Source organism: Chiloscyllium plagiosum, chromosome 3, assembly GCF_004010195.1.
Source record: "Chiloscyllium plagiosum isolate BGI_BamShark_2017 chromosome 3, ASM401019v2, whole genome shotgun sequence".
Classification (NCBI taxonomy): Eukaryota; Metazoa; Chordata; class Chondrichthyes; order Orectolobiformes; family Hemiscylliidae; genus Chiloscyllium; species Chiloscyllium plagiosum.
In genome coordinates this window covers 50,435,770-50,452,801 of record NC_057712.1, presented here as the reverse complement: position 1 = coordinate 50,452,801, position 17,032 = coordinate 50,435,770, and the positions used below count along the sequence as shown (strand labels likewise).

At 40.1% G+C, this 17,032-nt stretch overlaps 1 protein-coding gene across 2 annotated transcripts in view; it reads right to left on the bottom strand.

Annotated features, from left to right (window-relative positions):
• Window positions 1-17,032, bottom strand: part of LOC122543221 (collagen alpha-1(XIX) chain) — a 412,403-nt gene that overhangs the window by 87,432 nt on the left and 307,939 nt on the right. For both annotated transcript variants that reach the window (XM_043681707.1, XM_043681699.1), the window contains exons 27-32: window positions 9,450-9,539; window positions 9,293-9,337; window positions 8,055-8,132; window positions 7,647-7,682; window positions 6,866-6,910; window positions 6,723-6,776 (exon numbers count right to left, since the gene is read on the bottom strand). In XM_043681707.1, coding sequence (XP_043537642.1) covers window positions 6,723-6,776; window positions 6,866-6,910; window positions 7,647-7,682; window positions 8,055-8,132; window positions 9,293-9,337; window positions 9,450-9,539 — 348 coding nt within the window. The remainder of the gene's footprint in view (window positions 1-6,722; window positions 6,777-6,865; window positions 6,911-7,646; window positions 7,683-8,054; window positions 8,133-9,292; window positions 9,338-9,449; window positions 9,540-17,032) is intronic.

Genomic DNA, 17,032 nt, shown 5'->3' with positions numbered 1-17,032 from the left:
AATTGCTATATGAAGTCGGTTAAGTTTGCAAATAGTTAAGTTTATTCTAAATTCTGTTTTCTTTTGTTCTTGTTTTAACTATGGTGTTTAAATAAATTCTGTTTGCTTAAAGCCAAATGGTTTGACCAGCTGTGTCACTCCTGGAATATCCACTTCACATCTTCCTTTGAAATAAGAAAAAAGTTAGCGTCTGGGCTAAAATATTTTTAAAACATTCTTAAAATGTTTTGATGGGGTCTGACCTGGTCCATTATACTGTACTTGACCACCTGTATTTGACTTTCCAAAATGTATCATCTCACATTTTTCTGGATTTAATTCCATTTGTCATTTTCTGCCCATGCTTCCAACTGATCTATATCCTGCTGTATCTTGTGACAACCTCCTCACTATTCTCAACTCCACCAATCTTTGTATCATCTGCACACTTACTAATTAGACAAGCTATGTTTTCCTCCAATCATTTCTGTAGACCATGAAAAGTAAGGGTCCTAGCACTGATCCCTGTGGAACACCACCAGTCACAACCCTCCATTCCAAAAAGCATCCTTCTACTGCTACCCTATGTCTCCTAAGACTAAGCCTGTTCTGCATCAATTTTGTCAGCTTACCCTGATACCATGTGACTTCATCTTTTGTCTACCTTGTCAAAGGCTTTACTAAGGTTCATGTTAACAACATCAACCACTTTTCCCTCAACAATCATTTTTATCACCTCCTCAAGAAACTCGATCAATATAAGGCATGACCTCCCTTGCACAAAACCATGCTGTCTATCACTTAAGTCCATTTACTTCTCAACGTATATTTTGTCCTTGAGAATCTTTACCAATAATTTCTCTACCGCTGATGTGAGGTTGCAGACCTGAAAGTTCCTGGATTATCTCTGCTACCCTTCTTAAACAATGAGACAACATTAGCTATTCTCCAGTCCTCTGGGACCTCACCTGTGGTCAAAGAGGATACAAAAATGTTTGTCAATGCTCCAGCAATTTGTTCTCTTGCCTCCCTCAATATTCTGGGACAGATCGTATCAAGACCCAGGGACTTATCTACCTTAATACTTTTTAAGACGGACAACACCTCTTCCTTTTTAATAGCAACTTGGCTAAGACGTTCGACACTCCCTTCCCTGAGACCATCAGACTCAAATTCCTGCTCTTTGGTGAATCCTGACACAAAGTGTTCATTTAGGACCTCACCTACCTCTTCTGGCTCCACAAAAAGATTCTCTCTTTTGTCCTTGAGTGGGCCAATCCTTTCCCTGGCTACCTCTTGCTTTTTATATATGTATAAGAAGTCTTGGGATTCTCCTTAACTCTGTTCGCTAATGACTTTTCATGATCTTCCAATTCCTTGTTTAAGTTCTTTCCTCCTTTCTTTATATACTTCAAGGGCTTCATTGGTTCTCATCCTCCTAGACCTTATGTATGCTTTTTGACCAAGGTCATAACACCCCTCATCATCCAAAGTTTACGTACCTTCCCATACCTATCCTTCATTCTGGCAGGAATGTGCTGCTCTTGAACTCTTATCAACTGCTGTTTGAAATACTACCACATATCTGATGTAGATTACACTCAAACTGCTGCCTCCAATCAAAATTCTCCAGTTCCTGCCTAATGTTGTAGTTTACCTTCCCCCAGTTTAACATCTTCACTTGAGGATGGCTGTTTTCCTTATCCATCCATCCTTAAAATTTACCATATTATGGTCACTACACACAAAATGCTCCCCGCACTGAAATTTCACTCACTTGGCCGGGTTCATTTCCCAAAACCAGGTCCAGTACAATCTCTTCCCTGGTTGGATCGTTTACAGACTGTGTCAAGAAATCCTCCTGAATGGTCCTTACAAATTTTGCCCCATCCAAGCCACTAGCATAAATTGAGACCCAGGACAATAACCCTGGGTCTCAATTTTTATATCTCAGTTTTTATATCTTTCCAAAATCTGCATACATATTCTCTCCACTATCTCTTGCTCGCTGTTGGGAAGCCTATAGTATACCCCCAACATTGGGATTTCACCTTTCCTATTCCTGAGTTCTACCCATTCTGCCTCGCTGCACGAATCCTCTGATGTATCCTTCCACAGTACAGCTGTGAGATACTACTTTACCAGTAACGCAACTCCCCCACCCCATTTACATCCCTTTCTATCATACCTGAAACATCTAAATCCTGGAGCATTTAGCTGCCAGTCCTGTCCCTCTTTTAGCCAAGTCACCCTATTCACAATAATATCATAGTTCCAAGTACTAACCAAGCTCTAAGTTCATCTCCCTTGCCTATTATACTTCTTTCATTGAAACACATGCGTTTCAGACCACCTCCCCTGCTCTTTTCAGCAGTGTTTTGCTGCCGATTCTTATTCTTAGTCACGTTTTCCTTGATTCCTATCTCTCCCACAAGTTCTGCATTTACTGCCCTACTCCTCTGGTTCCCATCCCCTTGCCATACTGGTTTAAAACCACCCAACCACTCTAGCAAGTACCCCTCAACCACCCTGCCAAAGGACATCAGTCCCAGTCCTGCCCAGGCTTACCCCCTCTAGTTTGTACAGGTCCTACCTCCCCTAGAACCGGTTCTGATGTCCCATGAATCTGAAACCCTCCCCATCATACCATCTTTTCAGCCACATTTTCCTCCTATATATCCTACTGTTTCTACTCTGACTAGCTTGTGGTACTGGTAGTATCTACCTTTGAGTTCCTACATTTCAACTTTCTTCCTAGTTCTCTACGTTCTGCTTTTAGGACCTCATCACTTTTTTTTAAACTTACGTTGTTCATGCCAAATTGTAGCATGACCACTGGCTGTTCGCCCTCCCCCCCAGAATGTCCTGCAACCACTCCAAGACATCCATCACCCAAGCACTAGGGAGGTAATACACCATCCTGAACTCTTGTTTGCAGCCACAAAAACGCCTATCAATTCCCCTTACAATTGAATCCCCCGTAACTATAGCATTTCTATGGCTATTTCTCCCTTCCTCTGCAGCAGAGCCAACCATGGCACCATGAATTTAGCTGCTGCTATTATCCTCTGAGAGTCCATTCCTCTCAACAGTATCCAAAACTGTATATCCGCTTTGCAGGGAATAGCCACAGGAAATTCCTGCACTGCCTGCTTAGCCTTTTCTGCTCTACCGGTTGGTCACCCATTCCCTTCCTGCCTGTGGATTCTGAGTCTATGGTATGACTACCTTTCTGTATGTTTTATCCATAACACTCTCCACCTCGTGAATGCTCCACGGTATCCCCAGATGCCGCTCCAACTCCAAAATTCAGGCTTCTACGAGTTGCGGTTTGTGATACTTCTTGCACACATGCAGGACCCGGGTACTGGAAATGTGCCCAGCTTCCCACATCGAGCAAGCATGCTGGGTGCCAGTTTTCACTAAAATAGTAATTAAGATGTAATTTGCCTATCATGAACCAAATCTATACAGCAAAAAAAAAGCTTACATGAAATGATATTGTTACCTCTGCTTTATAAACAACCTGAAAGCATTAAATTATCCAGTGTCTTTCATGCCATTATGACAATAGTTGCTATACTTGTCGAGTCTGCAACAATGGCTATGCTATATGCAAGCTAATCATTATATTAATCACTATAAAATGCCAATGTTAAAGTGGCCAAAACACATGATGGGAAATTCAAAAGCAATCTGATGCACACCAGTCTGACAACACAAAGTGACCATGAAACCTAACAACTTGTTTAGAAAATCCATATTGTTACTAATATTATTTGAGCAAAAGACTCTGCGATTGTCTCTCTATGCTGCTTGACAATTGATTGCAATTTTCACTTCGTGCTTGACCTGAATGCCTTCAAGGTAGCTAAGAACAGGAAACTGGGAAATGATTTCTTTTCCAATCCTGATGGCAGCTTGATTGAAAGTTCAACAGTTTCTACTGTAAATGTCAACAGCACCTTTTAGACTATAAGACCATAAGGTATAGGAGCAGAATTAGGCCATTCAGTGCATTGTGCCTGCTTTGCTATTTGATCATGGCTGATATGTTTCTCAACCCTATTCTCTTGCCTTTTCTCCATAACCTTTGATCTGCTTCCTAATCAAAAACCTATTGATCTCTTCTTTAAATACACTCAATGACTTTGCCTCTATAGCCTTCTGTGGCAATTCAGTTCCACAGATTCACTATCCTCTGGCTGAATTTTTCTTCATCTTAATTCTAAAGAGTTGCCCTTGACTCTGAGGACTGCGCCCTCGGGCCCTAGCCTTTCCTACTAATGGAAACATCTTCTCCATATTCACTCTATCCAAGTTTCTCAGTACTCTGTATGTTTCAATGAAACCCTTTCTCATCTTTCTAAACTCCATTAAGTGCAGACCCAGAGTTCTCGACTGTTCCTCATATGAAAAGCTCTTCATATCTGGGATTATTCTTGTCAACCTCCTTTGCCCCCCTTCAATGCCAGCATATCCTTCCTTAAATATGGGACTCCAACTGCTCACAATATTCCAAGTATGGTCTGACCAGAGCCTTATACAGCCTCAGCAGTACATCTTTGCTCTTGTACTTAGCTATCTTGAAATGAGTACTGCCTTTTTAACTGCTAATTGAACCTGAATTTTAACCGTAAGAGAATCCTGAACTAGGACTCGTAAAATGCTTTGTGCTTCAGATTTCTGAAACATTTTTCTCATTTAGAAAAAAGTTCACATTTCCATTCTTCCTACGAAAGTGTATAACCTCACACTTTCTCACCTTATATTCCATTTGCCAATTCTTTGCCCATTCTTCTAACTTCTTCAAGTCCTTCTGTGATGATGCTGTCACTTTAAAAAGGTTATTTTTTTCCTGGGTTTTTTGAAGAGAGGTTGTAAAGGCAGAGGTGTTGAAGTGGCTATGGGAGCTGGCCTAAACCAATAACTTAAAAGGCCTGTAGAATTTATTTTTAAAAACAGTTTAAAGTGGAAGGGGAGTGGCCAGTTCTTCCAGCTCAGGCTTCCTAGTCTTTTGTTTTAGCTGGAGAAGGGAGAAGCTGTTTGGGTCCCAAAAGAGTTGGAGCTTCAGTAGATGATTCTGAATTTTCTCTAAGATCTCTCTTGATGTTGAACGGCATCTAAGAATCTGTGTTTGAATTTATCTTTTTGCCAAAGGGTGTGTTGATGGAATGTTGCTATAATTGAACAGTTAATTGGTAATAGGTACTGTATCTATCAGTCAGCTAAGTTTTCCAAAAGTTAAGGTAAACTAAATTCCTCTTTCTTTTGTTTGTATTTTAACTATACTGTTTAAATGCATTGTGTTTTGCTTAACATTGAGTGATTTGACCAGTTACATCACATCCGGAACACCCACTTCACATCTACCTTTGAAATAAGAAAAAAAGTAGGATGTACGCTACCATCTTAAAATATTTTGAAGGGGTCTGGTCTGGTCCATAAGCTTCCCACTTCCTCAACACTACTTGTCCCTCTATCTATCTTTGCATCATTTGTAAGCTTAGCAAACATGGTCTCAGTTCTTACACCCAGATCATTAATATATAACATGAATAGTCCCAGTACTGATCCCTGCAGATCTCCATTAGTCACCAAATGCCATCTTGAAAAAATCCCTTTATCCCCACTCTCAAACTTCTGCTAGTCAACCAATCCTGTATCCATCCCAGTACATTTTCCCTAATACCACGGACTTATTGTATTTAACAGCTCCATGAGTGGCTCCTTGTTAAAGGCCTTCTGGAAATCCAAATAGATCATGTCCACTTGGTCTCCTTTGTCTAACATGCTCATTACTTCCTCCAAGCATTTAGATCACAAAGTCTGTTTTGAACAGCAACGAGAATTAGTCACGCCAATAATTTGGCTGATAAATTTCCATCATCTATTTGAAAATTTAACACATTAGAAATTCTAATGTTTAGAATATGGATACTTAACTCCAAGGTGAAACTCCCTCAGTGCTGGTTTTTATATTGACTAACCAATATGAGAACACTGAAATCAATTTAGCCAGCCTACACCATTGCAGAATCATTTTACAGCCTCTCATCTCAATATGATTTCAATATATTATCTGTATTTATTATAAGGAACATGTAAGAGGTGCTAAATCAAGTGCAGCCTTCGACATACCGTGAATATTGGTCTGGGATCAAGAAGGATATCAAACTGAAATAGTCCTACCCACTCTGCTACATGTACCTCTATGAGTAACAAATGTGTTGGGTTGCTGATGTGGCCAGAATGGCTGACACTTGCTTACCAAAGTGAAGCGTGGGTGGAGAACTTGGTTCCGTGGTATTCTGGTGTTGGCTGAGGAAAATGCTACAAGTATACACAGAGAGCTTATTTTAGGAGTTTTGATATTGATTGTAAGTTGGGAGATCTGCACCCAAAATCTCTGTGCCTGACATCAGCAAATCAAAAAAAATGGTTTGAAAACAAGCATATATCAAAGGCAGGGAGAAAATACTAGGGAAAGGAATCCTAATTCAGCAATAGTCCAAAACTCAAATGCATGTTGTATCCTGTCCTAATGGTAACAGAACCTAATGGACACAGGTGAGTCTCAGTAGGCACTTATATGCCCACAAGAAACCCATGAAAAACACAGATGGAGAACATGGTCATTTTCACCTGAAGGACAAATGAAAATAAATGATATGCTCTCCTGTCTTTATGACAAAAGCTGTACAATGGCTTCTCGAGTGTAATAAAAAAAAGCTTTTACTTACTGGCTCCCCAGGTGGTCCTGGTTGGCCTGGCATTCCATTGCTCCCAGGAATACCCTGCAATAAAACCAAGGATGAAATCAGAGAACTCAGAACCTTGCCACCATTTACCACAGTGCAGAGACTGATGGGTATATTGTACTTACATTAACACCTGGCCGTCCTAAAGCTCCTGGCAAACCTCGTGGACCCTGAATTGAGAGAATAAAAAAACTGTTCAACATTCTAAAACCTGTTTATTGCTCTCCTTACTAAACAGTCATTTCAGAGAGCAATTAAGAGTCAACCAAGTTGCAGGGCCAAACCAAGATGGCAGATTCCCTCTTCTGAAGGCTACTAGTGATGGGTTTCTTGACAATCTGACTTTTTTCAAGCTCATTATTAATGAGACTATTATTTTATTCCAGATTTACTAACTGAATTTAAATGTCCCCAGATGCTGTGACGGGAATTGAACTCAGTACTCCAGTGTATTAGTCCAGGCCTCTGGATTACTCATCCAATAATATTAGCACTATGTTACTTCTCCCCTCACAATCTCAGAGACATCAAAGATTTTTTGAAAACTTTGTGAAAGTTAAAGGGGAATCTCATCAGACTGATCAAATCTCAAAACATTTGTTCAAACCAGATCAAGAATGTTGGACTGCAGGCCATAAGTTTAGATATGTGTGTTAGGGAAAGGAACTTCCTTCTGAAAAGCTGCCAAGTGTTTTGAATAATCTGCTCAGAAAAATAACTAAACAAAAACAGAGCAGGCCACAGTTACATAACATGATAGAAAAGGTGGAACACAGATAGGTTTCAGGAGACAAAAATGACCTTCCCTAATGTCCAACATTCACTGTATCTGAACTGATGAGATTCAAGGCAACAACTTTTGTATTGTATTTGTTTAATCTTCATTGTTATTGAAAAAATTCTTACCCTTATGCCTGGCTCTCCAGAAGGACCTCGTGGACCCTATGAAAAGATGAAGAAAATAGCCGTTTAAACTTGTCCCAATTTTAATTCATCTCTTTCAATCAATTTATAATATTTCCTAACATGTATTTCTAGACTTGCAGTTCTCACAAGGGTGTTGTTCCCACAATGATAGGAAGGAGATTCCAGATTGTGATGCTGACAATAGCAATTGAGCAATCATCTATGTACTTGTTGGGATGGTGACAGACTTTGCAGAAAACCTGGAGACAATGGTGTTTCCAATGCTATTGGAATTCTTCTAATTCTTTTCTCAATGGTAGAGATATTAGGGGGCTAGAGGTAGTGTCAAGCTAATGGTGCTAAAGAAAATAAAGTGTCAGAGGTCCTACTAGAATTTTGTATACTTACTGGGGGCCCGAGGCGGCCAACTCCAGGTGGTCCTTTCTCACCTTTTGGACCTTGAAGACCCGGGAATCCACGCTCCCCCTAATAAAACAAACGCTAGTGTTATCAAGATAAACATTGGAAGCATTATTCTTAGTATCTACACAGCTGTGGAGTAAAATGGAACTGTTATCAAGATTTGGTCATTGGCACCTTTGATTTATTCATGGGCATTTCTTCTCAAATTTCACATGAAAGCAATACACCCACAGAGGATTAAGTGATTGCCGTGTCAAATCTTTCAGTACGCATGAATCTTAATCAAAGTAGTTCAGTCACGTAATGACCAATGATAAAGTACATTTCTAAATGGAGGTAATGATGTTAGGTCCCTTTGAAAACACCAAACTTGCCTTTTACCCATGCTCATAGGTAGGGAACATGATTAGAACTGCCTTCATTGGCCTGGGATAGGTTAGAATGCAACATTCCTGCTAGGGTGGTTTGTATCACTGCCTTAGTCACCACTCCTCAGTGACTGGATGACATGATAAACTGACATCCCAAGACCTGGGCACTGGCAGTTTGGGACTCTGTAGTAAGGAGTGTCAGGAAGCATTGGGTAAGAGAGAGAAGAAAGATCCAGAGAAACATTCCCCAACACCTTGACCAGAGAACTTTAATGAGACCAGCACATTACATAGCCTGTTTGTCCTCTGGGATCATTTAATCATCCTTAATTTTCATTGTCATATACTTTCTTTACCTAATTAAGCAATGTATCATATCTAAACTGCTGCTTCTAAACTCAACAAACTGTCATAAAATTGCTAGAAATCATTGACTGTCTGTATTAGATAACCAGAATCATGAACTACTAAAACCAACAGGGAAATGATTGAGATCAAGGAGGCTTTTTGATTATTCTGTCCATTTTGGTCTCATGATTTTAATAACTGTAGTTTTTAATCTAAGATAAAATAATGGATACCTTTATCTATTATTTTTTCTCCATGATAATTTGTTTAACTTCTCACTATTTCCCTGGGTTGCATACTCCTCTCTAGCTCAGAGCACATTTTGTGATCATATGCCTCTGAACTTGGAGAATGGGCCTGTTGATAAATGTCCCTCTCATTTCTGCTTCCTTCCTCAGATGTACAATTGACATAACTGAAGGTTCATTCGCAATTGCTTATCAAAGCTTGGAATTACCATGGTTTGATTGTACAACATTGATTAATAAGTCAGTTTACTATTACCTTAGATCCCCGTGATCCTCGTGTTCCAGGTGGACCAACTGGCCCCTAATTGAAACAAGAAGACAACAGTTAAAGGGTTAAAATAGAAACTATTTGATTTATCAGAATGGATATGTTTTCATTTCTTCATCTCCTCTTTCTCCATAATGACACAAACCTCTTTTCCCTGTATTCCTATTCCTGCAGGTCCAGGGTCACCTTTGTCTCCTTTCTCTCCAGGCGGTCCGAAACCGTCCCCAGAATCTCCCTGTAACCATAGCAACAGTTTACATAAATGCAGATCTTCAGACTTGCACTGTCAAAGCTAAAAACTGTACTCAGCAGCAATAGAGCCATGAATCTGGGATTACTCTACGGAAGAAGTAGGCAAATGAATGAGGAAGTCCAAATGGAACTCTTTCTTTACAACGGTGAATATTCAAAAGGGGAAGACTTTCACCTGGAACTCAGCAGAGCAGAATGCTGAATAATCCCCACAGTTACCTTTGGAAGAAAATAACTTTCATTTGTATAGCTTCTTTCACATATTCATATAACATTACATTAGAAAGAATACAGAAAAAATTTACTAAGATGCAACCTAGACTGGAAGGTTTGAGTTATTAGGAGAGATTGGATAGGCTGGGACTTCTTTTCCCTGAAGGGTGGGAGATTGAGGGGTGACCTTATTGAGATTTATAAAATCATGACAGGCATAGATAAGGTAGATAGCTGACAACCTTTCGCAGGGTAGGGGAGTCTAAAACTAGAGGGCATAGGTTTTAGGTGCGAGGACAGAGGGTCTAGACAAGGAGCTTTTTCACATAGAGGTGTCTGGAATGGGCTGCCAAAGGTAATGGTGGAAGTGAGTACAATTTTGTCATTTAAGAAACATTTAGACAGGTACTTGGATGCAATAGGTAAGGAGGGATATGGACTAAACACAGGGAAATGGGACCAGTTCAATGTGAAAAATGGGTGGCATGGGCAAGTTGGATCAAAGGTCTGCTTCCATGCTACAGACCTTTATGACATCCTCAATGTCCCACAGTCATTTCTAGACAAATAACTTTGGCAATGGCTTTAGTTCGGCCGGGAAACCCGACTACCAATTTATACATAGCAGCATCCCAAAATACAAAAATGTAATCAATAGCCATTTTATTTGTTATGGTAGATTCAGTTTAGGGATTCAGGTTAACTCAAATCTTACTTTACTGAAGAAAAGCAGTGTCCCATGGGTACTTATTTGTCAATAGAGTGAGTAAAATTTAATGGAGAGGGTGTTCTCCTGTGCTGAGGTCTATGAGCTGGCTGGTGGTGGGACATCTGTTTATCACCCTGCAGGAAGTAGGTGGGGGTGGGGGTGTTCCTTGTAAGGGGGATGACAGGAGGAGAGTTTGGGAAGGGGGGATGGAGATGCAGTGATGTCCTCCACCCTCCACCATTTGCCTACCCAAGGTCCAAGTAAGGTAACCTATCAGACATTCCAAACCCCCTCCACCCCATCCCTCTTCCCATTGTGGCTAGGGGAGAAAGCAAGAATTCATTCAGCACTTAAATGCAAGGATTAGGTCAAATATAATGGGTTGTGGGGGGGTAGCGGGGGGAGGGTTGGGGGGCATCTGAATGATTGTTACTACAGACTGACTGTGTTTCAGTGTCCGCTTCAAGTATTTACATTCGTGGGAGTACCATTGTGTTTTCAACATTGGCAGCTTTTAAATAAATATACCAGGCATCAGAGATACAATATAAAGTACAGTAAACTCCCTGTTATCCAGCATGTATGGGAAATAGGATGTGCCAGTTACATGAGAAATACTCTTATAGTAACCCAGTACAACATGCCCCAGTATTCCTGGAATAAAAAACCTTAAATTTAAATCTCACAACGATAGTGCAATTTATTCACTGGATTCTGAAAACTCTGATAACACTTCACCAGCTTGTAGTTGCATCTCAAGCAGCAGCTGATATCTAGAGTTCAGTAGATGGGGATTTAGGTCCTCTTGAATAAATTTCTTATGTCTGTCTGCTTGCATCATTCTCTCATGTGTGACAATGTTATGGTTTTAAGAGGTGTATTTTATCTTTATTTTATTAGATTCCCTACAGTGTGGAAACAGGCCATTTGTCTGTCAATACCAACCCTCCGAAGAATAAACCACCCAGACCCATTTCCCTTCACTTACCCCTGACTAATGCAGTTATATTTATGGAGAAAGGTTAAGACAAAGGTACTGGGCAGTCTGCTCCAAAGCCAATAAAGTAAATAGCTTGAGAGGCCTGAGAGTTGTTTTAAAGTGGGAACAATAAAAGTAGCCTGAATGGGTGGGGTCAGGCTACCACAGAACCAGGATTTTTAGTTTTAGTTTTTCAGTTGTTGCTGCTAGGGTTTTGAAGCTGGATGTGGAAGCTGCTTTTCCTCTCTCTGTTACAGCTAAAAGCTTACTTCTCTTCTGTTGCTAGAATTACATGTGAGACACTCTATTTTACTGAATTTGCCTATGCCAAAGGTCACGTAGGTCACAAAGGTGATGAAATGTCTGAAAACAAACCTTCCAGCTCAGCAAGCAAACTTAAAACTAGAATGTCAAGCTGAGCTACAAATTGTCTCAAAAATCTCAAACACCTGTGGGCCAATACGTAAAACTAGCCCAAAGATGGGAAACCAATGACATCCGACTGAGCGCCACCTGCGAACAACTGCATTTTCTATAATGCTGTTATATCGGTACAGTTAAGTTAGAGCAAGACTGGTAGATGTTTTGCAGCAAGACTGGTAGATTGACCAATCGAATTGCATCAGGAATGGCAATGCCTGGCACTTGCCTTTGAATAAGAACAGATAGGATCTAGGCTATCTTCTTCATTTATTTTGACAGAGTTTGGTCTAGTTCATAACAAATTGGGGGCTCACCTGGGATCAAAATATTGAACACAAAGTTGAGTTTAGGATTATTGGACAAAAAGGCAGTGAGTGGTGTGTGTTGGTTTTTTTTATTTTGGGCATTGCACTCAGTTTATTTAAGTAGTTATTTCAGGAGTTTTACAGAATGTCATTTACAAAATACCATGCAAGGACTGTAACAAATACTACATCAGACAAACAGGCAGAAAACTAGCCACCAGGATACATGAACGCCAACTAGCCACCAAAAGAGGAGAAATTGAGGACTGCAGATGCTGGAGATCAGAGTCGAGAGATGCTGTCTGACTTGCTGTGCTTTCCCAGCAACACAATCTCGACACCAGCCACTAAAAGACATGACCCACTATCACAAGTCCTTACAGACAGATGAAAAAAGACACCACTTTGACTGGGACAACACACCCACTGTAGGACAAGCTAAACAGAGACACGCATGTGAATTCCTAGAGGCCTGGCATTCTAACTGGAACTCCATCAATAAACACATCGAGTTGGACCCCATCTACCATCCTCAGAGAAAAGGAACCAGAACTGATATCACCCATCTTAAGAAACCTAGACACATAAATAGAAAGCAGGACATATCACCAGCATTTCACTGGAGGCTAATTGATGATGTCACGTAGTATGGTGATGAAATGTCCGAAAACAAACCTTCCAGCTCAGCAAGCAAACCTAAACTAGAATGTCAACCTGAGCTACAAATTATCTCAAAAATCTCAAACACCTGTGGGCCAATATGTAAAACTAGCCCAAAGATGGGAAACCAATGACATCCGACTGAGTGCCACCTGCGAACAACTGTATTTTCTGCATGAAAGCCTTAGGAATCAGGTACTACCAAAATGTCTTAAATATAAACCACTACTCGATACCCTACGAGTCAAAAGAATAGCAGAATAGAATGGCCGCAGAAAGTTGTGAGAAATGATTAACGATGCTCACAATGAAAGCCATGAATACAATTGTGAAATTTGCACCAAAACCTTTATATACGAACGTGACAGACCATGAATGGACAGAAACATAATGAGCCATAAGCATCAAACAGCAGAAAATGAAAAAAACTAACCCTGCAGGAAAAACTGGACAAGCTCACAAAAAAGACCAACACAGACCACACAGAGGTTTGGATAAAAAACCTATCAAACCAACCACTAACAGATACAGGAAAAGCCATCCTAGTAAGGTTGTTAAACTACAACTACAGAGACACAGACAAAAAAAGACTTCCTGGCAGCATTAGAATCAACACTGAAAGACAATGGACTCACACAAAAACCAAGCAGACCATCAGACAGTTGCACCAACACTAAGCAGGAAAAAGGAAGGGAACACACTCAACACACAGGAAAGGAAAGCCCTAGAAAGATTCAAAAAAGACAAAAACAATGTAATCCTACATGCCAACAAAGGGCTCATGAACTCCATTCTCCACAGATCATGATAGACCCGACCCCACAGCTAGAAAATCATATCACATCCATGTTGAAAAGGCTTCAGAAATTAGGACAATTAAATAAAACAGTTTTCCAAAAAATGAAAAATGATCCATCACACCCGCTTCTACGGACTACCTAAAGTACACAAATCAGCGCACCCCCTCAAACCCATAGTCTCATTAACTGGAACACCTACATGCAGACTAGCCAAGGAACCCCACCAAAAACTGAAATATCTATTAGAAGACTCATGCCACTCCATTCACGCCACCCAAGAGTTCATGAACACCATCAAAGACACGAAGATCGAAGAGGACTGACTGCACCACTAGAGGAACCAAGGACACAAACACCAGACAGCACCAACTTCATCAGCAAAGACAAAATGCTCAAGCTAGTAGACCTATGCCTTACCAACCACTTCACATTCAATAACAAAATCTACAAACAAATCAATGAAGCACCTGGGCAGCTAGGAGAAAGTGAAGACTGCAGATGCTGGTGAGTCAGAGTCGAAACATGTGGCACTTGAAAAGCACAGCAGGTCAGGCAGCATCCAAGAAGCAGGAATGATGAAGGGCTAATGTCCAAAACATCGACTCCCCTGCTCCTAGGATGCTGCTTGACCTGCTGTGCTTTTCCAGCGCCACAAGTATCACCAATATCGGGGTTCCTAGCAGAAGCAGTAATGCAGAGACTTGAACAAAGTGCTTCACCGGAGACTCACTGATGATGTTACCTAGTATGGTGACAAAACATCTGAAAACAAGCCTTCCAGCTCAGTGAGAAAACTTACAAATGAGTTTAACAGAAAGTGAACAAGGCAACGTTTTTGCAATTGACAACAAGCTCTCATTGGGGTTCCCATTCTCTCTGTAAAAAGAAGAGGTAATTAAGTAATAACTCAACATTTATGATTGCTGGAAGTGGCATCAGAATGATTGAAAATGGCTAAAATTCAATTTCAAATGAAGCAGGTTGAAAATGTAAAGGAAACAGAATAGTTTGAGCTATGATTAAAAGCAGAAGAAAAAGAAAAGGAATGCCCTCGCAAAAGCAAGGGAGAAAGAAAGAGTTTTTTGAACTTCAGAGATTGGAACTGAAAACTCAAAGTTGAATTAGAATGATGGAGGTAGAAATGAAAGGTAGGAGTGGGAATGAAGACAGTGAGGGGGACCAATCCCATCCCAAATGACTGCTGGGGACCTGTTTTAATATATCCAACAGTTTCATAAATTCAATGAGAAGAATATATCAGCCTTTATCATTTCATTTGAGAAGCTGGCTAATTAAATGAAATGGCTGGTGACTGTGTAGGTATTGTTGATCCAAAGTTGGTACTTTGGATCAACTTTGGTACAAAGTTGGTACAAAGAGCTAGTGAGGTATTTGCATCACTCTCAGAGGAGATATTTGGAGAGTATGACGAGGTGAAAAAAACCATTTTAAGTACCAGAATGCTACAGACAATGCTACATACAATTTGAAAGGAACATACAAAGTAATTTTGATGGGTACATAAGGACATTAAAAACAGATCAAACATTTGAAGCTTTTAGAGAGGCGATTATTTTGGAGGAGTTCAAAAATTCACTTCCTGAAGCAGTGATAACTCAAGTGGGAAAGCAGAGAGTTAAGTCTGCAATATTAGTAGCGGAAATGGCACATGATTATGAGTTGGCTCGTAAATAAAAGTTTGGCTTCTGATATTAATTTCAATGTGTGATGGATAGAAATTGGAGAAACAGAAATCCTGAAGTGTTAAGGGAAAAGAAGATCTCATTGAAGATAATACATACAGTTTACCTCTGTGTAAAATGCAAGCCCATTAGGGGGGAAGAGAAGTTTAAAAATCTCCGGTGTTTTCACTGAAATAAAGATGAACACATGAAGTCGCAATGTTGGTAGTTCAGAAAAAGCACTAAAAAGACAAATGTGGGAAAACAAAATAAGACAGGAGTTTTGATGAAGTGATAAAGGAAACCACTGTGGGAGCTAAAAAAGCTGCAAAAATGTGCAAATTAATCAGGGGTTGTTTGAAAAGTGCCAGATCTCTTTAAAGAACTGACTTGCATAGGTAAGGTTTATATACCAGGAGGAGCAGATAAAGAAATTAAAATTTTATGAGATACGGGAGGAAGTCAATTTTTGATGGTGAGAGATGAGGAGATATGTAATTTGGAAGGACTACTGCCAGAAAAAGTTGTAATATGTGGAATTCATGGTGAGAAGAGCAGTGTTCTATTACATAAAGTGAGGTTGGAGAGTCTGGTGAAATGTGAAGTGGTGGTAGGAATAATACAGAAATCCTCGGTGCCTAAAATACAGCTTACCCTTGGTAAAGATATAAGTGGATCATGTGGGTGTATGGTTGAAAGGTCAGTGGAAAATCAGGTAAATATATTCTAGGATGTTTCCTGATTGTGTGGTAACAAGGTCACAAAGCCACAGATGAAAATAGAAGGAGTAATCAAAGAGTAAATTTAAGAAAGTTGAAGTTCAATTATCAGAAACTATGTTTGATCAAATGGTTGAGAAAAACAACAAGAACAGATGGAAGACAAAGTGGATATTTTTTGTTCAGAGGAATTAGCTTAATTACAACAGAAACATGAAAAACTAAAGCAGTTGTATTAAAAAGTATACACGGAAGAAGAATCTGAGTGTATCCCAGAATGTTACAATCTTAAAGATGTTGTCTTGATGAGGAAATGGAGAGTATCACATATTCAAGTGGATGAGAAATGGGCAGAAGTTCATCAAGTGGCATTACCAGTGGGTTGTAGAAATGAGGTGTTTTAGGTAGCACATGAATTAACAGTAGGAGGTAATTTGGGAATAAGTAAAGCTCAAGCCAAAATACAAGAACATTTTTGTTGGTCTAGATGACATAAGGAAGTGATTGAATATTGCTTGACATTATATGTGTCAGGTAATTGGAAAACCTCAGGCAATGATAAACCAGTGCCCTTAATACCCATTCTTGCATTTGTGGAAGCTTTTACAAGAGTTTTAATTGAATCCTACCTCAGCTGATAAATCGGTATTCCTCCATGTTGAACAACACTTAGAGGAAGCACTTAGAGGTGGGCACAAAATGTCCTGTAGGTGGGAGATTTCAATGTCCACCACCATGTGTGTCTTAGCAGCAGTACTACAGATCGAGCTGGTCGGATCTTAAAGGACGTAACTGCTAGACTGGGTCTGCGGCAGGTGGTGAGGAAACCAACAAGAGGGTAAAACATACTTGACCTCATCTTTACCAATATGCCAACTGCAGATGCATCTGTCCATGACAGTGTTGGTAAGAGAAACCACTGCACAGTCCTTGTGGAAATGTAGTCCCACCATAACATTGAGAATAAGCTCCATAATGCTGTGTGG